At 39.8% G+C, this 20,992-nt stretch overlaps 4 protein-coding genes and 1 long non-coding RNA gene across 5 annotated transcripts in view; 1 reads left to right on the top strand and 4 right to left on the bottom strand.

The window, feature by feature from the left end:
- LOC108235559 (NCK-interacting protein with SH3 domain) overlaps positions 1-3,796 on the bottom strand; it is a gene marked incomplete in the record, with an annotated part of 10,953 nt that extends 7,157 nt beyond the window's left edge. The window contains 3 exon segments of the mRNA XM_025005821.2: positions 2,483-2,693; positions 2,784-2,896; positions 3,441-3,796. Coding sequence (XP_024861589.1) covers positions 2,483-2,693; positions 2,784-2,896; positions 3,441-3,611 — 495 coding nt within the window.
- Positions 3,797-5,505: 1,709 nt separating this feature from the next.
- Positions 5,506-6,916, bottom strand: LOC112450493. Its single transcript, XR_003039138.2, has 6 exons — positions 6,808-6,916; positions 6,600-6,618; positions 6,363-6,382; positions 6,220-6,236; positions 6,030-6,078; positions 5,506-5,872 (listed from the first exon to the last, which is right to left on the bottom strand). It is a non-coding gene; the product is annotated as an uncharacterized LOC112450493 (long non-coding RNA).
- A 405-nt stretch (positions 6,917-7,321) lies between these two features.
- On the bottom strand, positions 7,322-10,727 carry LOC112450509. Its single transcript, XM_025005891.1, has 7 exons — positions 10,629-10,727; positions 10,367-10,393; positions 9,927-10,217; positions 9,346-9,660; positions 8,634-8,690; positions 7,709-7,783; positions 7,322-7,479 (listed from the first exon to the last, which is right to left on the bottom strand). The coding sequence occupies exons 1-7, from the start codon at positions 10,660-10,662 to the stop codon at positions 7,322-7,324; spliced, it is 957 nt and encodes a 318-aa protein (XP_024861659.1). The 5' UTR covers positions 10,663-10,727.
- A 2,011-nt stretch (positions 10,728-12,738) lies between these two features.
- Positions 12,739-15,957, top strand: ndufaf3 (NADH:ubiquinone oxidoreductase complex assembly factor). Its single transcript, XM_017415838.3, has 5 exons — positions 12,739-12,866; positions 13,681-13,876; positions 13,973-14,039; positions 15,042-15,142; positions 15,269-15,957. The coding sequence occupies exons 1-5, from the start codon at positions 12,781-12,783 to the stop codon at positions 15,374-15,376; spliced, it is 558 nt and encodes a 185-aa protein (XP_017271327.1). The 5' UTR covers positions 12,739-12,780; the 3' UTR covers positions 15,377-15,957.
- Positions 15,958-16,223: 266 nt separating this feature from the next.
- zgc:112334 (uncharacterized protein LOC619199 homolog) lies at positions 16,224-20,741 on the bottom strand. Its single transcript, XM_017415685.3, has 11 exons — positions 20,534-20,741; positions 19,862-19,969; positions 19,684-19,780; positions 19,453-19,587; positions 19,175-19,373; positions 18,963-19,094; positions 18,504-18,603; positions 18,236-18,407; positions 18,001-18,145; positions 17,867-17,921; positions 16,224-17,769 (listed from the first exon to the last, which is right to left on the bottom strand). The coding sequence occupies exons 1-11, from the start codon at positions 20,573-20,575 to the stop codon at positions 17,626-17,628; spliced, it is 1,329 nt and encodes a 442-aa protein (XP_017271174.1). The 5' UTR covers positions 20,576-20,741; the 3' UTR covers positions 16,224-17,625.
- Positions 20,742-20,992: the final 251 nt, after the last annotated feature.

The raw sequence follows: 20,992 nt of genomic DNA, 5'->3' as shown, positions 1-20,992 counted from the left end.
GGGAGGGGGGGGGGTGCAGACAGAAAACTGCATTATCAGACACAGAAAACACAACTTTATTTTTACTTTAGGGTCCTAAAATCAGATACTTTAATCTATAAAGTGCCATAAAATCTAAAAAGAAATCTCCATCACATGTCCTTTGAGTCCTTGGTAACACATGTACTGTTTTTGTGTTAGCACCAATAAGAAAAATAAAAATAATAATAATAATAATGAGGTACTTTTTCATATATCCTGTTTCCTTTTCATGCTTTGCTGATTTGCAGGAACCACACTGTGAGAAAACACTTTTCATATAATGATTCGCTTGACTGAAGAAAACAAATCCTGTGTTAAAAAAGAAAAGAAGAAGTAGAAGAAAATGAAAGAACAAGCGTTTCTTTGAAAGAATGAACATCACTGCTGGAGATCAGAAATGACGGCGCCGTCGTCTTTACGGTCAAACCCTGAAAAATAACGGCGGTCTTGAGCGATATCGAGAGGCGGTGTGCATTGAGACGACTCTCAGCTTCTACCGCACACAGTTTTAGCTCAATTTCTGTACAACTGACTGAGCTGTAACCATTTTTGGGTTTTATAAAGTCAGCTGGCTGCGGCGGCCATGTTGAATCAGGTGGACTTCAGTTGTAGATATATATACACGTAGACGTCTAAAATCTTTATCTTCTAACAATCTGGATAAAACTAAGTTGCCTAAATTAACTGAAAACCTAAACCAAGCTTAAACACTGGAAACAGTTGATAAATATAAGCCTTTAGTGTAAAATTAAAGATGATTAAAAGGTAAAAACTGAATAATAAAATCTAAAACCTGTAGTTTTAGGTGTTGATGATGAAGTTTTATTAGTTTAAATTCTTTAGCTGCTCCTTTTAGGGTTTTTTATGTCTGGATTATATAGTTTTACTTTTGTTTTTGTTTCAGTTAAACAGTTTAATTCACGTGTGCAAAAGTTTTAATCCATTTTCTTCTCTTTGGACTTGGGCTACCTTTTCCACACATATTCAGACCAATCCTTGTACCTGACCATGCCAGGATATTTGCCTCAAATATCAGGAAAGTGGACGAGCGGAGACCTAAAAGAACTAAAAGTATTGGGACATGCCTGCTTAATGTCGGTTTGGGCTTTGCCTCTTATTCCCAGTAATGAGCAACCAAACCAAGATATTTTGGACAATGTTGCAGGCATCTCTGTGGAAAACACTTTGGGGCCTTTTTCTACTCCAACATGGCTGCACCCCGTCGGACAATAAGGACTATAAAGACAGGGTCTGACCTTCACCCCACCAAGCACCTCTGGGACGACCTGGAACAAAGACAGACCTTCTCGTCCAACATCAGTGAACCACAGAAACCCTCGGAAATCAGACGAAAAGCTTCCAGAGAAAAGTAGAAGCTGTTATAGATGCAGCATAACAAGAAAATGGCGCCGCTGTCATGAAAAAAAAACCGTTCAGCCTCTGCAGTAAACGCTGCCCCAGATCTGTGTTCACCTCAAACTTTACCAGAGGGTCGAACAAAAGAGCCGACATATTTACAGGAGTCCACAAACTGGACCTTTTCCTTCTGAACGACGCTCGCTGCTGGTTCGTCTTTAGTCTGCCTCAAGTCAACGATTAGTTCCTTTGTTTTTGACGCGCTAGGATCCACACAGTTTCCATCACACCATTTCACAAAATCAGGCGAGGCGTTCCCATGTTCAGGGTTTGAGCCCTGAAGAGGGGACAAGAGGGCTGAATCATCTGAGAACTTCATATAAAAAGCGAGGGAGACGGGACACACACATATATATATTAATCTACAGCACATGAACAAGAATCTGAGAGTCACTTCAAAAACCAAAGCCAAGACCTGAAACAGGACCTGAGAGACACGTCATCCTTCAGCTGATCATCTACTGTATGTCAGGTTTTCAGATCATAACTTTTATCACCTTATCAGTGCTAAAATACTATTTTATGTGTCAAACTGTGTTTTCTTTAGATTCAACTAAAGAAATTGGAACAAGTCTTGTCTTTGCGACAGACCGCTGGTAACAAAGTGCCCAAAGATCCAGTTTAGATCCAGTTCTTCGTTAAGTCGTCTGTTGTGTGTCGACACACTAGTTCATCTCTGAGATTAGGAGGTTTTTTGTGTTTGAATGATTCTCAGAGTTAAGAGGCTTAACAGACGAAACACATGCCTCTGAAAAATGCTCAGATACTGAACTGAAACCGAGTGAAACAGCGTCAAAGCCCAAAAAGGAAAACTTTGAAAGACTTGCCCAAAAACCTAGAGGACTATAGATCGAGATCTTTTATTTTTTAAAATGTCTGGTTACTTGGAAGCAAAAGATAAAAAGAAAAATGGAGGATTGTGTGTGTTTTGGATCAATGTAACACCCTCGATCTGATTGTTGGGAGCAAACCTTTCTCCACAGTACGCCGAACGGATCGATCTGATCCGGGTGTCTGGACACACCTGTGCGTGCGACCCTCTTACCTGGTAAAAGCCCGGCTCGGCTTGAATGCTGTCCACGCTGCCCGACAACGGCACGCCGCCCTGCCGCCCATAGTCCCGGCTGAGGCCGTTGGGCGGCGGAGGAGTTTGGCTGAGAGATATTTCGCTGCTGGAAGACGGGAGGCCTGGCTTGTGTCCGGCGGACGAGGAACTTCGCCGGGCGAGAGTCTCCTTCCTGTGGTGGATCAGCTTTCTGCATCACAGAGAAACGACAGGTCACACACACACACAGAGTGGTCACACACACATCAGGGCTGCCCTCCTGACGTCGGCTCGGACTCACTGCAGAACGTCCCGCTGCTCGAGGTTGTATTTGCCGCCGTTCTTTAAGGCAACGTTGTGGATCCCCTCTATGGCTCGGTCGATGGACTGCAGCACCTCGTCTTGCTCTGGAGCCTGGCACATACGCACAGAGAGATGAAAGATCGTTATGAAACTTTTACAATGAACAGGCCGTGGCTTTGGGACATGTGTGACCCGCAGGCAGAGACAAACTGGGACACCAGCTTTAAACTAGATGCTGAGCAAAGCCTCATTAAAGCTGGGAGCATTCCTCTTCTGACACTTCATTACATGCAAGCTCCGACTAGTCCTGCATCCCTTATTACTGAGCTCATGTGGGTGTGACTCGGATATATTAGAAGGAAAACAAAAAAACAAATGCTTTTGTGTGTGTCTTGTCCTTGAATCTGCTGTCTCTGTCATTTTCCTGCTTCCTTCCTGACCCCTCTCTGCAGCTGCATGGAAATCTTTCCTGTCATTCGTGATTTTCTTCACCAGAGACGCATCTTCCACCTGAGCAGACAGCCTCACACGGGCCTGCAGGCTCTTCATTTAAAAGCTCACTTCCCCTGGATTTCATTTCAGACCCCCCCAAAAAAACAGACAAAGCCTCGATCTGCGCGTCCACTGACCCGTGGGCCGAGGAGGTGGGATTTACCTGGATTTTCTCGATGTAGGAGGCAGGGATGTAGCCGGTTTCCCCCGAGCTGCAGCTGGACCCCAGCCACCAGTGTTTGTTGCTCCTCTCCAGGATCAGAAAGCTCTCTCCGGCCGAGAAGCGCAGCGAGTTGGGCTCCGAGGACCGGAAGGCGTACAGGGACCGGTACATGCTTCGGTTCGGCCGAGGCTGCTAACACGCCGACAAAAAGGCAGGCAAAGAGTCGTTCAGCGGACACAAACCGAGTGAAAGCTCCTGCTCTGCTGGGGGGGATTTAAAGAGGCCATGAAGGCACGGCCACAGTCTGAACCGCCGATGTCTATTTACAATCGGATCATCTGACCCGGCCGCTCCCACGACTCACCACACGGGGGCGCTGAGTCGCCCTGAACACGCCCACCAGACATGTTAATCAAACCCAGAGCTGCTCCCTGAGGCTTCTGTCAATGACTTACATACTACAGTGTATACTTATATACTATATACTTATAGTTATATACTCATATAATATATAAGTCATTGGCTCCTGCAAACTGCGGCCCTGGAGCCACATGTCCCCCCCTCCCACCCCCATGAAGGCTGGTTTCACCAACTTTTCTGTCCAGTTTTGTTGCAACAGTGCAAAATAAATCTCAGTGACAAAATGATACTATCACAAGAAGAAGGCCCGGGGCCTTTCTGGGTGGAGTTTGCATGTTCTCCCTGTGCACATGTGGGTTTACTCTGAGTACTCTGGTTTCCTCCCACAGACCAAAAACATGCATGTTAGGTTAATTGGTGACTCTTAAATTGTCCTTATGTATGAATGGTTGTTTGTCTCGTTTGTCTGTGGCCCTGTGATGGACTTGCGACCTGTCCAGGGTGTCCCCCGCATCTCGCACAGTGACTGCTGGAGATAGGCACCAGCTCCCTGCGACCCAGAATGGAGAAGCGGGTAAAGAAAATGGATGGATGGATGGAAGAAGAAGAGGCTGACCTGTTTGGTGGTAGTGAGGGTTGCCAACTTTCAGACACTGATTTAAGGAACAGGGATTGATTGATGACTCAGGGGGACTAAATGTCCCTCTAATGTTTAGCTGCGAGACGCCTTTTCTGAAAGTGAAATCAAAAGAACTGATTTCTGCTGGGAGGTGTACATAAAGAAACACGTAGCTCTGAGAAGAAATGCATTATAAGGATTCTTTTACTAAAAGCCAAGAAAATAACAGTAACTTGGAAGAAAACAGAACCACCATCCATGGCTGAATGGGTCGACAGGAGGGAAGAAATGACTGCAAGTTTGCAAATGAAAATGGATATTTTTGCTCAGAGGTGGTCATGTGTGACGCTATATTTGAATAAATGAGTGAGGGATGTGGACTACCGCAACAAATGTAGTGTAGTCAAATTGTTGAACTAGTCTGTAAACGACACCGAACTGAGCTGGACTCCTCTGATACGTGTCACTTTTCTTTACCTGTGCAGTTAAATTTAATTCTTTTCATAAATACTTGCGTAACTGGGAGGTCCCATGTCAGAGAATGTTATGACCTGCAAAGTCAAATTAAAAGAAAAGAAAACAACTGAACATTTACTAGACACACATATACAAGCCCATGTGAGAGTTAGAAAAATAAAAACAAGAATCAGTGTCAGGTTTTGCTACTTTTAGGTAGAATTTTGCTAAGAAGAACGACATCATCAAGAAAAAAATAAACAGTGTTTTGCTCACACCCACCATAATTATTTGCATATCTTGCATAAAAATGTTTCTATAGATCAGGTTAAATGTAGCCCACATTTAAACCCACTTTGATTATTTTTCAGAAAATAGTTTGTGATTATGTATGCCAATAAACTATTCCTCAACATAAAAACGATGGAAGCTTTAATCACATATATATATAATAGATGAAATACATTGAGTTTTGTTAAATATCACTTTTGTGCTGAACAAAAAGAACAAAAAGGCCAGAGACAACGTGTTACACAGGGGTGCAAATATGTAGAGAAGATCTTTTTCTGTTTTATTCATTTGTTTATTTTTCAAATGTACAGATGGAAACATGTCTTTGTAGATTAAGTTTTAAATTACATAAAAATCATTTTTTTATGTGACAGAAAACTGTTAGCAAACACAGCACAAGCACATATACAGTATAAAGCTAGTAAATCGTTACCTTTTCACAAAAAATAAATATAATCTATAACCCAAAATTTCAAAGGCAGAGCTTTGAATCTGAAGAATCCGTGACGTCTTTTTATTTTACTGAGAAGAGTTAGGTTTAGGTGGAAATGCTAGAAAGATATTATCATGACAAATCAGTGTCACCCTAAATATAAGAAATCCTTTGAGAAAAACTAAAACAACAGCTGATTTTCTAAAGAACGCTGGTTCCTGGTTAATATTTCCAAGAAGTGTCGCTGTCTGAGGCTCTTCAGCTGTTGTCACTCTGTGGAAAGAAAACAGATGATTTAACTGCACTCAGGTCAGAGCTCCTCTACATGAGTCCAGATATGAGACCTTTTTATACCTAAAATGATAGGTTACATCTTTTAGGACTGAAACCAGTGAAATTTACACCAAGTGACCAAAACAACACAACTTACCAATCTTACACTTGTAGACAACAATACTGTAAGTTTCATCAGAATCTGCCTGGAAATGATTTAATGAGATGTTAGATTGAGCAGAAAGTGACAAGAGAATAATCTGAGACAGAATCATTAATGCAAGATGCAAAACCTTTAAACAACAAGCAGGTATTGGAAAAAATCTTTATTCATTGATAATACTAACCACAACTGTCCTGTCATCTGAAACAAAAACACAGAGACTCATTTTAACACAAAGATTTGAATATAAGACATCAGAAACCCAGCTGTATGACACTGGAACAAACATTACAGTAAATATTTATGAACAACAAACTTTTTATTTACCTGAGAGTTCAGCTTTTGGTCTGAAAGGAAGTAAAAAAAGAAGGCTATAGAGTTTATTTTGATAACAAAGACAAATTAAAACATGACTTTACCAAATATCTAAAAGAAATTACATGACAACAAAATGGATGTAATTTTTTACTCAGGAGGACTTTATTTCTAATCTACTTACTGTAGAAAAATTAATCTGAAACAGCCCTAACTCTGATGTTATTTAGAAAATAAATGTCTTCCTACCTTTTGGAAAAGGGATTATCTAGAAAATGCAAAAATTAAAGATTTTAAATCATTTTTATAAGAAAAAGTCCATATAGGGTCATGAATTTAGGATGCTGGATGTAAACACTGCATTGTATTATCAGTTTAAAAGAATCAGCTGGATGTCAGTAAAATAGTTAGATATAAATTAAAATTCCAGCTGAATTTAGTGTGTTTTTATTCTCACCCATCCAGTTTTGGCAGGAGATGAGAGCGAATACAAGCAGGACGACGACGACAGCTGCAGCTGCAGCGATCCAACAGATCATCGTCACTGCATAAAGAGACGAGGAGAGTCATGACTTCAACATTTCGAGTTAACTTCTGATGTGTCATAAGATACAGAGATGACTCACAAAAGCTGCTCTCTTATTTATGAGATGGTAACTTTTTTACACAGTGTTTGTTTTAGTCCTTAGATAATCCAAAACTAAATTTATTGTTAATAAAATAACTAAATGCATCAGTAAAATGTTGCTTTTTATGCAGTAAAATGTTTTTTAAAATTTATCCAGATAGTCAAACCCTAACCTAAAACATGAAATGGAACAAAAAGTATTCTTTAAAAAAGTTAAAACACTCAGAAGTGTTTTTAACGAAGTATCTTATCATGTTGACACACCAAAGAGAATTAAATTCACCTGATGTTTGATCAGAAAATAGTGGATTTATAGAAGTTGTTTCAGCCTGCCCTAAACTTTTCAGTCACCTTCTGCATCACCTAAAGTCATTTCGGCAGAGCTGAATTTTTCCAACACTTCCTGCTGAACAACATCCCCACCTGAGCTGTCGACACCTGATCCCACGTTCTCTGTTGCTTTTACATCAGAGGTTGTGTTTGTTGTGGGGTTGTGATTCGCTGATCCACAAAAACATAAAAAAAACCCATTATTTAAAAAAATTAAAGTTTTTACTATTTCTAACCATCACTCCTGTATTTCTGTTAAGGAAAAGCATGCTACATTTAATCACTTCTGGTTACAATGAGCTGAATGACTTAGGATCTCCACAGACTCATAACAAATTTCAGATTCATTCATTTAATTTATTATTTTCTTTAACAGATCACAGATTAATGGACGTATCACCTGATGTGACTTGAACAGTAGTTACACCAGCAGAGGTTGGAGGCTCAGGAACAGCTTGACCTGAAGAGAGAAAAACTGTTAAAAACAGATGGGATTAATGTTAGGTTCATGTTTTTATTCAATAAACTAAAAAAGCAGCAATAGAAGAAATTTGATCCAAACTGTGGGGTTTGAGCAGTTGTGTTTTATTTGTGTAAAAGCTGAGTCAGCGTTCACACTGTTCTTCCGTTACATTTATTGGATTTTAACTACTTCAGCGTACTTTCAGCCATTTTAATCATTCATATATCAAAACATTCAGCTCATTCAGGACATTCCTGCTGTGACTTTTGGGTTTTCCAACTTTTTTACTTTTTTAAATATTTAATAAAAATGATGTATGATGATGATCTGGGCACTTATTTAAACTTTTTACACATCCTAATGACCCTGGGGTTAAGGATGTTTTTAGGGCTTGCATTGGTTCTTTTTCCAAAATACTTTAAAAATAAATTATTTTAATTATATTTTTTCCTATTGAAGTTACATTTGCAGCTGAAACCTGCATTTATTATGTTTTTACTCATGCCACAATTAGTAATTTTAAAAAGTCGATGTCAGATTGTCCTCTAAAGTTTAAACTGAAATATTTATTGAATTTTCTTTAAATGTTACACAAACATTCATCATCCCTGACATCATGCATTCAAATATGTGTTTTTTGTTCCTGTCTGCCTCTCCTCCATGTGTTGTGTTACTCTGTTTTTTGCTGTCCTGTCAGTATTTTTGTTTTCCCAAGTTTTTGATTTTTAATTTTTAGGGTTTTTTTCTGAGTTCCTTGGGTCAGGATGCAGACTGAATACAGCTTACCCAGAGAGAAGCATTTAAGTTTTTAGTGAATTATACTGTGGTCTAAAATATATTATATATACATTACAGGACATACCTGAGGTGGTAAACATTTGTGTTGTCTTGATCTCAACTGATTCACTTTTCACTAAACCTGCAGTAAAAAACAGAGATCTGTACAGTTAGTTTCAAGTATGAACAAAAATACATCATCATATCTTATTTGATCCTGAATCCATTTGTATAGCTAAAATTAGAAGATAAATGATGAATCAGGCAGTTTGGACCAGACAGACCAGGACTAAGAACTAAGAACAAAGGGGAGACATTCAACAGGACATTTTCTCCAACATGATAGGCTTATTTTCTGTCTACAGCTACACTTGGATCGCCCACAGGTGGATCTTATTTCACTATTTATGTGGCTTCTGAATGTAATGTTTGAGAGACTCAACCATTATGTTCCTTTTCCTTGTTAAGTGTCATGTTTATAACTTTGATTTTGTAATTAAATTATTTAACATTGTTACATGCAGGGCTTACTAGTTATTACCCAATCCTGTATTGATCTACCTAGTCTAATTAGATCTACATTAATAAGACTTTTCAATGTATCTTTCTTATGAAATCACTGTATATTGAATATTTGGTGAGGAAATTCAAGAATCTAAGCCAGAGTCTGCTCCATTATTATTTAAGCTCAGGAGCTGCGACTGGGCAGCAGTTTATGATTTATGCATGAAGTACTAATGTAAGGCACAAAACCGTCCTAAAACCAGTTTATACTGAGCCTGTCTTCTTGGACTCACCTGTTAGGTCGTATGGATCACTCCGAGGAGACAAAACTTTCCCATCATCTTCCAAACTGTAATCACAGCTGGCATCTTTTTGTTGAACTGATTGTAGACGTCTCAACAAATCACCTTCTGGGATAAAAAACTGGCAGAACCACTGATTGGTTTTTGAGCTCCTTGTCTTCATGATGTTTTTTGTTTCGGCTGGATGATTTGCTTCTCCAAAGTACAGATGACAAGTTGTATCGTGTTTCACAGATCCAGGCAGAGAACAGGTGAAGATAGTTTGATCACCTTTAAAATGATTCATGCTCATTTGAGGTTTCAGACCTACAAAAAATTCAATATGGTGTAAATGTTGAATCAAGGACACTGGATGATGTGTCAGTGAAAAAACATTTCAAACAGAATCAGCATGAATTTACACAAAGCACCATGAATATACACTGAACATCTGAAATACTGATTTTTAAGATGCTACAACTGCATTGTAATGAAGTCAGTACTCTGGTTAAGATTTTAAATAAAGTTTTGACAAACTAGTTCTCACTAACACTACATGTTAAGTTGTCCAAGCAGCAGACTCTGTCACTCACCTATGGTGATGTAGGATGAGTCACTGTGTGGAGACTGAAGATTAAAACGTCCGATCTTTACAGAGTAAAAACATCTCACTTCAACCACAGCAGGTGAGGTTTGCCATGACATCCTCAGCAGATCAGATCCTGTAAATGTCTTCACACAGGAGAGGAGTGTCTGAGTTCCTCCGTTCACATAGAAATAACACTGATGGACAGAAACATGTGATGGAGCCTCACAGCTCAGTGAGACTGATTCTGTTTCTTTGATCACTGGTGGGTAAACTCTCAGTTTAGCCTGAGGAAGAGCTGAAAATTCAGACAAAAATAGAAAATTAATTATCTTTTTGTTGAACTGATCCACTAATATTCTTATTAAGAAATAGATATTTCATACGATGAAATCATACAGTGAAAACATCACAGCTGGACCTGATAAATGAAAAACAGACACTGACCTTGTTTTTGCATCTCACAAAAAGAACCTGTTGGAAATGTGTCAACAGGATTAATACAAAACTCATTTATAACCTTGACAAAGTTATTAATAAAGTCATAATATTAAATAATTAGAAAAATTAAATGTTGGGACAGAGCTGACCATTGGCATAGGAAGTATAGGCAAACACTAAAATAAAATTACCTAAACTATTTTAATGAAGTTTTGTTGATAAGGGACAAAAACACAACATTAATGAATATATAGAAGAGTTAACTTACAGATAAGGATGATAATAAACACGCGTCCAGCCATGATGAAGAAAAAGACTGTTCTGATCTTTCAGAGGGTAGTTAGAGTTTGACTGCAGGTCATTTCTGATGACAGGAAAACCACAGAGACTTTCAGAAAGACTCATGTACAGACCACAGACACCTACAGCACGTCCAATGTTTTAGAAAAATCCTATAAATGGGATCGTACATGAGAAGTTACAAACAATCACCTACAAATATTTGTTTTTGCTCACGTATTATTTCTTCGTTTCAGATTCTTCAGTGTTGTTTTTACAGATATGCAGCAACAACCTTGAAGATATTATTTATCTTCTTGTGGAACGATATGTCCTTGATATTATTGCAAAATATTTACTTGTCAAATAATTTGTCCAAACTGTGAGTAAAATCCTGCTTATTATTCTAACAGATGGTGCTTAACCTGCAGGGATTTAATAAATATAAGTCAAATAAACTAACTCTGTTTTAATTGCACATCAGTTTGGTGCACTGAGGACAATCTGGACTCACACTGACAGTGAGCCAGGATGAGTTAAAATATTTTTTTGTTGTAATTGTTACACCTCAGTTAAAGATACATATGCTGGACACAAAAAATGTAAAAAAAATAAAAAGAAGCACTATAGACAGTTATCTTGTAAGCCACTTTTCTTCATTATTTGTAGTATGTGAATGCATGATATATGCATTCACATACTACAATGCATCCATCCATCCATCTTCTAACGCTTCTCCTTGGTCGGGTTGTGGGACATGCCTGAAAAACCTCCAGGCATCCAGACGGCATCCTAATCAGATGCCTGAACCACCTCAGCTGACTCCTTTCGATGAGGAGGAGCAGCGACTTGTATCAGGATTTCATTCTTATACAAATCACACGTAAAACAAGACAGTAGATATATATTCTTTATGAAAACTGAAAACCAAAAGCCCTGCATTTGATGTGTTAGTGCAACATCTAGTTGGCTTCTGTCTTTGATCATCAATCAGAGCAAGTATTCAACCACATGAATCAACAGCATTTGTCCCACTGAGTGAAAGAAAAGAAAAATCAATATTAGCACCCATGAAACTAGTAGTTATCTAGTGGTAGTTAATACTAGTTATCTAGTTTGGAATTTTGAAAGGAAAGCCTTTAAGCAAGTGTGGTGCAGAACAATATTTAGGTTTTCATCAGTTTAGTGGCAAGAGTACAAAACAAATGAAAAGTCAAAAGATTAGAAGCATTCACACCCACACACAGATGTGACCATTTAATTACAATAATCCCACCTATAAAAACTGCATCTCAGAGCCACCTTCCTACTTGTTATTCCAGCACAGGTCATCTTTGTTTTGGTGTTATGACAAGCTGCTCCTTGAAAAAACAAACATGACATGAACGTTATAGTTTTAAAAAGTCCTGTTGTCTCTGATGTATTCCTGTATGACAGAAGAATAAAACACAAGTTTCAGGTTATTTAATGAGCATATTACCTGATGTTACTTGTATACATGAGCAGATGTTTGAGGCTCATTAACATCCTGACCTCAGAATTGTGTTGTAAAGGAATCAACCTTCTCAGTGGCATTTAACTAAACTTTGGACAAACTAGTTGTCAGTAAAACTACATGTTAACTTGGCCAAGCACAGGAGAAGCAGTCACACACCTATAATGATACTAAATGTACTGCATATAGTGTATAACTTACACCTGAGGATGATAATAATTATGTGTTCAGACATGATTAAGACAAAGAAGATAATGAGTGTTTGACTACGTGAAGATGAGCGTGTGATTCTGTTCTTAAGTTAACAGAGAAACCACACTGAGCATCAAAATAAACCCTACATATAGGCCACAGACACATGTTTAAATATGAGAAGCTGTTCAGCTGCAAATAGTGTCTGCTCAAACATTACGTTTCATCAGTATTTTTGTTTCTTCAGTGTTGTTAGATATACTTCTGTTTTTTCAGAAGAAGCAAATTTATTAACAGTAGTAATGATAATAATAAAAAAATAAAAACAAACAGAACAAACTAACAGGATATGACTGACGGATGTGAAGCAGAATCGATTGTGTTTTGCTCGACACCGGAAACAGTTGTCTGGTGTTACAGTGAATTCTGTCCCCCTTAGTGTCACCGGCTCAACATGGCCGCTGCGTGCAGAAGATTATTATTTCAGAGGTCGACTGTGGGGTTTCTGTTTTCTTCCAAGGCAATTCCCGTTTTCTCCAGGTATTCTGGTGTTTTTATTTAAACTTTGATTATATATTAATTAAAAAATAAAAAGCGGCTGTTAAAGAACTGTTTTTTCCCCCTCTGTGTGATACTTTCTTGTTTTCGTTATGAAAGTCGGTGTCACACACGTTTGTTTTACAAATGAGCCTAACTTAAAAATATTATTAATTAACGATCTAGTATTAGCGTTAGTTTTGTATTCATATTTTATCGATTTACTTAATTTTGTATTTCTTTCACTAAGTTTCTGATAATCAGGACAGTTGAGCTGATTTAGGTCCTGATCAGACTCTGGCTTTTTTTTTTCAGGTCTCACAGCATAAAATGTTAATTACATGTTGTCTGTTTTAACAAACAAATATAAAGCAGCTGATGCAAGACAAACTGTGTGGTGAAAGGTGCTCTCTGTTGCACAGCCTTAATTTACTCTGAACCAGATAGTGGTTTTATTGTTTCCATATAAAACAATTTAAACAACTCCAGATTTTACTTATTGTTCATGACATATTATCTCTGGTTGTAACTGGAGGTGATTTGTTTTTCTTTCACATTTTTCTAGGTATTAAAGCTCTGCTGTCTTGTCTTGAAAATGTTATTTCATCTTTTTACAAAATGCGGCCCAATTCTGAAATCGCTGTCCCATTTTAGGTCTCTGCAGGGCTAAAAATAAAAATCAGGCAGGATTTGCTGCAGCTACACCTCCACAGTTTAAAGATGCAGAAGTCATCTTTGCTTTTACTGAAAGGAAATAACAGAAAATGGTTCACATGTTGCTGGTTCTAATTCAGTTGTCTTCTTTTTTTTATTCCAGCCCATGTCTAACTCGCGGCCACAAATTAGTTCCTGGGGACGATGAGATGTACCAGCGAACCACAGTTTCCATCCTGAAGAAGGATGACGAGAGTGGGATCCAGATCCACAGCTACAGTCCAGCAGGGTTCAACATCGACGGTAATCAGGTGTTTGGGCCCTGCGCTTTGCTGCTTCCTGCCATCCTGCAGTGGAATGTGAGATCAATATCCAAACGATCCCCACAGCTTTCAGCTCACAACCTTTCATTTCATACACCAATTAATTGTTGTAATTGTCTCTGTTTTTTGCAGGTTGGTAGTCATGAAGACATAACAGAAGAAAGCGTTTCACTCTTCCACATGATTGAACCGACATTAGGTAAAATAAATGTGCATTAACGTGAAGAGGAGAATAGCAGTCAAGACTTTTTTTCCCCTTTTATTTGATGTATTTAGACAATACGACATAACTAAACGTTTTAGAGCCTGTAGAGTCTTTGTAATGAAGGAGAATAAGGAAAGGCTTGGTGTGACAGATGAGGATGCTACGATAGGGTGAGATGGAGGCAGAGGATCGGCTGAGGTGACCCCTAAAGACCCCTTACAAAGACCCTCAGGAGTGAAAATAAAATTTGAAGTCCTAAGAATCCGTTCCCTCAGTTTAGTGTCTAGGTTCACATTGCAAAATGAGGCTACAGTATTAAATTGTCTGTTTTCACCAAAATCATGTCAGACATTCATGAATCGGACATGGATCACTCCTTTTACCGCCACTTTAACAATTTGATTTGAACCATGCGTGTCTGTGTAGTTTTGTAATATTTCTATCCATATGTTGCTTTATTATAGTCCTTAAATGATCGTCCAGCTTAAACTATGAGAGCAGCTGACAGAAGAAGAAAAGTGTGCTGGGTCTTTGAGGAAGGACACCTTAATAAAACAGGAGCCAAAGCAGATTGATCCAGACAGAAGGTGAAGAGATGCAGTGCAGTGTTAAGAAATAAACTTATTTTTTTTACCACTAAAGCCAGTAAAACTCTTCCATTAGAGCTCAGATAGAAGGTTTGAATATGTTGATAAGCACAAGCTGAACTCTATCAGAAGGGACTCAACAACTCAGCTTTATTGTTTCTTGGTTTTATCTAAAAGCATCTGCACAGTTTGTGTTTTAGAAACAATGATGGAAGATGCTGTTAGTCTAAAATCTGTCAGGTTTGATGAATGGAAAGGCTTCAAATATGATTCACATTAAGCTCGTAATAAAGGGGGAACCTTTTGTCTTTGTGCACATATGTAATTCTTCAAATGGCACATTTAAAGAGCAACACTTCCTCATTTTTTTTGTCCTCTTGTCGTTTTGTTTGTTTGTTTGTTTATAAAGAAATTCTCGTGCTGGGAACAGGAGCTCGGCTGGAACAAATCGACCCCTCAGTCCTCGCGCTTTTGAGGCGTAAAGGCATCGCTGTGGAGGTGCAGGACACGGTAAGTGCTCGGTGTCTCAGTGCGATAATGTGCCGGCGTGCTGGCTCAGAAAGTCCAGCACACCCTAATGAAAACTTTAAAACAACAAATGCAAACCTGACCTCAGCTGTCTGAACTGTTTTGCAGCCGAACGCCTGCGCGACGTTCAACTTTCTGAACAGCGAGCGAAGACTGGTCGCCGCCGGTCTGATTCCTCCGTCTCCGAGCACAGCACTGGACGTCAAACGGGACTAAGTGGTGGGATGTTAACGACATGCAAGCGTGATAACGAGCGGCAGGGGTTCACTAACGCGAGGCAAGGTCGTTCTTCTGCAGAAAGCTCCCAAAGGGTCATAAGAAGTATTTATTTCCAGCAGTTATTCGGATGGATGTGGTTTGAAGCGGCCGCCGTCACCTGATGACCTGGAAGAGTGACGCTGAGTCATCACTGAGCACCTGTTTGAGGCGATTCTTTGCGTTTTGTTTTTGTTAAATTCCCGTGAGAGTTTCAAACATTCAGTGTTGGAGCAGAAGAAAAATGTTCCTCATTCAGGGAAGCGAATGCAGCCGTCTGCCGAAAATGAACAAGTGCTGTGAGGAGATTATTTAAGTGAGAACCACTGGTGAGTGTCATAAAGTGAAACTATGTTCTGATGCATAAATACAATCATCCTTTTTATATAATTGTTCTTTATTTAGTAAATACATCTACAGTAATTAATTTATTGTGTTCTTGAAGCTATAAACGCACATCCAAACATTCTCAGCATTCTGTGTTTGTTATTTTACATCTGCATAAATAAAAAGGTTTTATGCAGTACTGGGGAAAAGTTTGATTTTGTCTCCTGTTTTTTGTATATTTCGCTTTTAAGGAGCCAGACTTTCTTGTAATTGTTTAAAGTGGTCTTGATTAATAGCTCTTCAGACTTCCTCTTTGGACTTTGGCTGCTTTTTCACTCATTTCGTGTCCTTCAGTCTGACCCTGACAGCATATTGTGCAGAGTTTCATTAAAAAGGAGAAGAGAAGTCGTCTGCTGTGGATGAACAGCATTTGAAAGTCATGACTGTAAGAAAAAGGAGAAAACAAACAGCAAAGACCTGATTGATTGATTGACAAATACTTTATTTATCCCTGAGGGGAAATTCAGTTTTCAAGCAGCTCATTAGAGTAACAGACTTCACAACGCAGCAGAATGACGAACAGCAAGCAGGCTTCCTATGCAGCCTTGAAAAGTATGGAAAAAAAGACATTAGTGATTCCAGGCTTTTTATCCTTAATGCCTTTTCTAAAATATCAAATTCAACATTTTAAAACTGTTCAGACAAGTAAAGCATTTTCCCCAGAAGTTGTGGATGTAGTCATAGTGATGTTCACCTCTCTTTCATTTGCCACACCTTAAGAATAAGGTTTTAAACATCAGTTTCTTTGTTTTTAAGTTTCTGACTGACAAACTTTGGACCACATATGTGCGACAAACAACCTGAGGACCACTTCTGGCCCTCGACTCTAAGCAAAGGTTTTTCATTTTACTAGATGTAAAACAAAAAAGCACTGCTGTAAAAACATTCACAGGAAGTTTACAGATGTTTCAACTACAGGTAAAGGGTAAAAAGTCCACAGAAAGTTTTAGAAAATCTGAATCTAGAAAAGTATGGAAAGTTATAATCGCAAATGTATAAAAACTCTAAAGAACCTCATCCTTCACAGGATGCATTATCCTTCAGCTGATGATCTGACTGAAAACTTGTCAGAAATGACAAGCAGGCGTGGCTGCTTGGAAGCAAAACACGAAGAAATGAGGCGTGAGTGTCTGCGTAAGTATGTCCAGCCGGTTCTGGGGCGAGGTGATGTTTGCGGCGCCTGTCCTTCATCTGGATAAGCCTCTTTTCCAGCAGCTCTGCCTCAGACAGGTTGCCTGTGCAGCACATGATATAATTCAGAGGCTTTGTCCTTCTCACGCATAAGCCCCGTGGAGAGGAGAATCCCCAAATCCTCCCTGCATCACTGTGATTCATCTCTAATCATCTGCCTCAGTGCAACATGTTCACAGTCGCTTAAACCCACACCATTCACATGCTGCCATTTTAACAACAACAAAAAAGACTAATCAGCTTCAGTTAGGTCTCCATTTTGATATGTATTACTGACACAATCCAACCAAAGGTTTTAAATATGTCTTCTCTTTTATCCTCTTGGTTTTTACAAAATTTGCTCAGGTTCTACTAAAATACAACAACAATAAGACATAAGAACTCTTAGTGATGACTGACAAAACACACAGTTTTTTGACAGTAAATGAAAAGATTTCCAGTTACTCAACGTCTTAATGTTCTGCAAATGTCCACAAAAAAGGAGAAATTATCACAAACAAATCAGGAAAAAAGAAAAAGTGAGGGATCTGTTGAACATTTAAACAGCACATGCTACATGCTACACCCTCTGCTTTCTAGCTGCGGTTCATTCATTGTCTCCGTTGGATCGTGCGGTCCTGATGTGAGAAGCTTCAGTCGTTCTCAGAACTGCGAGACGTTTGCCGAGACCTGACGAAGCAGAGCTCTGCTCCTGTCAGTCGGTGGTACATGTCTTTGATGTCCTCGCACTCCGTCTCACAGTGGTTTGTCGCGTCGTACGAACGGGACACAAAGATCTAATCAGCAGAGGGGAGATGGAGAAAATCATTAAGACTCGACCCGCCACACTCCATCCCATTCCTCCCGGTTGGAGCAGGTGGATGTCCCCATTACCTGACTCTTTCTTCCGTCCTCATTTGGAACCAGCAGGTTGGTGATGGACACAAATCTAAGAATCACAGGAAATGGCATCAGTTGAATTGATGCGGTGTCAAAACTGAAATGAGAGGCTCGATCGTGTCACTAACTTTTGCACGATGGGCTCGAGAAGCTCCAGGCCCGGCTGCACTTCTTTCTCCGGGGTTCTGGTCTCTACAGTGGTGCTCACTGTGGCGATGTACATCCCGTCCGAGGCCACACCGTGACTGTAGGACACCACGGATATGTAAATGTCTGCAGGAGCGAAACAGAAAAGAGGGAAACACAGAAGTGTTATTTCAGAGAGCTGTTCGTGATCACCTAATGCTTCGCCTGGTGATATACCTGACTTCCTGTTGAGCTGCGTTTGAGGGATGATGATCTGACACGAGCTGGCCTCCTGGGTGTTTTTAACCGGATGGTTTAACAAACAAATAACTCGTATGACTCGCCCTACTTTCCTGACTCGGTTGGGAACGTAGCTGGGATCGCAGATTAACTGTTTACAGTGAAAAAGCTGGGAAAACAGAAGAAAAAAACACAACAATTTAGTACACAGGGCTATGGGTCACTTTAGGTACCAAACTCCACTACAGTGTTTCATCTGCTTCACCTTTCCATCAGATCTGACAGCTTTCACTTTGCCGTTGTCCATCACAATCTCCTCCACCGCCCTGTTCAGGAGGAAGGTTCCTCCGTACTCTGCGCTCAGTCTGAAACGAATATTTACTGTATTTAATGAAAATCATGAATCAAATGTGGCCAGCAGGTACAAAGTGTGAGCAAAATAACACAAAATTTAAGGGATACAATAATGAAGCCACCGCATTCTTCAAGACGCAGCCTTTTCTGGTCTTATTCTGCACCTCTTTTATAAGCCTGTGAATGTTTCCATCAGCACTTTTGTGGAAGATAAAACTACTGAACTTTAAGAAGCTGAATAGCCGTGCCTGTGCCTTTGCACTGAAGTAGAAGTGAAAGCTAAATTATTTTCAGAAGTCACTCAGGGAGAAACTGTTCAGATCATTTGCATGAAACAAACCGCCTGGGAATGATCGATGATGAGTCTCACCTGGCAAATCCCTGCGGTAGTTCCCCGAGCCCGTACAGGGGGTACAGGTACGGACTGGACTTGTGTCGGGACAAAGACTCCGAGTACAACCTGATCCGGTCCAGGGTCTCCAAACAGGGCTGGTCCAGGTAACTGCAAAGGGGGACAGCAGGGAGAACGGCCAGCTCTTCAGTGATTACTTGTTTGTGACTTTTTTGCAGGCCTGAACTGACCTCTCGCTGGAGTGCAAGGCTATGGCGTGACCCGTGAACTCAATGACGTCCTGCCCCAGGTCGAAGCGGCTGAACAGCTCCCGCGTGGTGGTTTTGTGAGGATCCAGGTCCTGGTGGGTGCGAGGGTTTCTCGTGTCGAAGTTCAGGGCGAAGTGCAGCAGCTTCTTGAACCTCCTCTTGTCAAACATGCCCATCAGATCTGAGGACATGCATCAGTTATTACCACGAGGTGAATGTCGGCATGGAGAACATTCTGAAAACATGGAAACACTTGTCACCTGAACCATGAGCATCTTCCTCCGTGGCGGGGACTGTATGAACTTTCCCTGACTTGTAAACATAACTGCCTTCGACGACTTTGAAGTCCAGATAGCGGGTGACCTCAGTGAGCAGCAATATTTTTACCAGCTGGCCTGAAGCAAACACACAGCAGACGATCACCGATCCACTCTTAAAGAACAAGCAAGGCATTGAACAAACAGGACAGTCACATGAGCTGCAGGACTCACCAGTACCAAGAAAGAACTTGGGGACGAGGTCCACGTTCCACTCCTTCCCACGGCCCTTTGATTTAGGAGGACCTGGAACTTTAAACCTCCTGTACAGCTGCAGAGAAAATAACCACAACTTACCAACAGTCTGTGAGAAGATCCACCAGTCTGCTAACGTGTTTTTGTTTTACCACACCTCCTCCAGAGGAGAAATAGATGCACTTTCTCCTCCATGATAAGGGTTTTTGTCAATGTGAAGGACCTTTTTTCCACTAAGAGACATTAAACCGGAGAGGACACATTCCTGAAAGGGATGAGGTGAGTTAGGATTAACTGTTTGCTGGAATCAGTAGATATCAGTTTGCATTAAGGCAGATAAATCTCCTTTGACAGCCAGCGGGAGCTCAGTGGGTCAATCCATAAATGTGAGAAAAACATTCAGATTTTTTATCGAAACAAAAACTTTACCAGCACCCATTTTATTAGTAGGGATTCTAATGGAGGGAGAAAATAAGAAAATTATTCAGTATTTTTATATTGTTTGGTGCAAGTGAATCTTAACTTCAAGATAAATTTGAGCCTATTATTTTTTTTATTATTATTTAATTTTGTTTTTATGACAGATGAGAATCAAACAGAAAAAAAATAGTTTGGGCACTGACAGTATACCATTATGACATCTTAGAGAGCCATGTTACAGAAGAGCAAAGCTTGTAAAGCATCAGTTGTTGAGTTAAACACCTCATTTAGGATTCATTCCCACCTCACAAATAAACACAGCTTAGTTCATTGGGTTTAAACTCTGCAACCTGCCAGGTACTCAAGATATATGTTAACGTTCTCATATAAGAACAACACATTTTCTTACCTTGAGCCCAGTTCCAAGCACTATAATGTCATACTCCTGCATCCTAACGGTGTCTCGGGTATTTTCCCTCTAAATGCTGAGTCCTGGCCCTTTACCTGAATGCAGCTGAATGGATACGTGTGTGAAGAACCATGATGATGGAAGGTGACAGGATTGCTATGAGTTCTTTTGCAATAATCCTCTTAGGACTGGCACATCTATGCATTGTGCGTGTGTGTGTGTGTGTGTGTGTGTGTGTGTGTGTGAAGGAGAGATTACAAGAGGTTGCATTTCACTGCAGACTGAGGTATTCAGTGAAACTTGTGATGTCAGTTGTGACATACGGTTACAAATGTGTGTTTTTCTTTTGTTTTAGAAAATATCTAAACTTTCATTCCCAAATTAGACTTCTATGGAAGGAGATGAAATCCTGCTTGCAAATCGAATATGTGCGCTCTCGACTAATGGCAGAATTCTCCT

Source organism: Kryptolebias marmoratus, linkage group LG4, assembly GCF_001649575.2.
Source record: "Kryptolebias marmoratus isolate JLee-2015 linkage group LG4, ASM164957v2, whole genome shotgun sequence".
Classification (NCBI taxonomy): domain Eukaryota; kingdom Metazoa; phylum Chordata; class Actinopteri; order Cyprinodontiformes; family Rivulidae; genus Kryptolebias; species Kryptolebias marmoratus.
The sequence above is the reverse complement of the archived record's forward strand: the minus strand, read 5'-3'. Positions and strand labels throughout refer to the sequence as shown.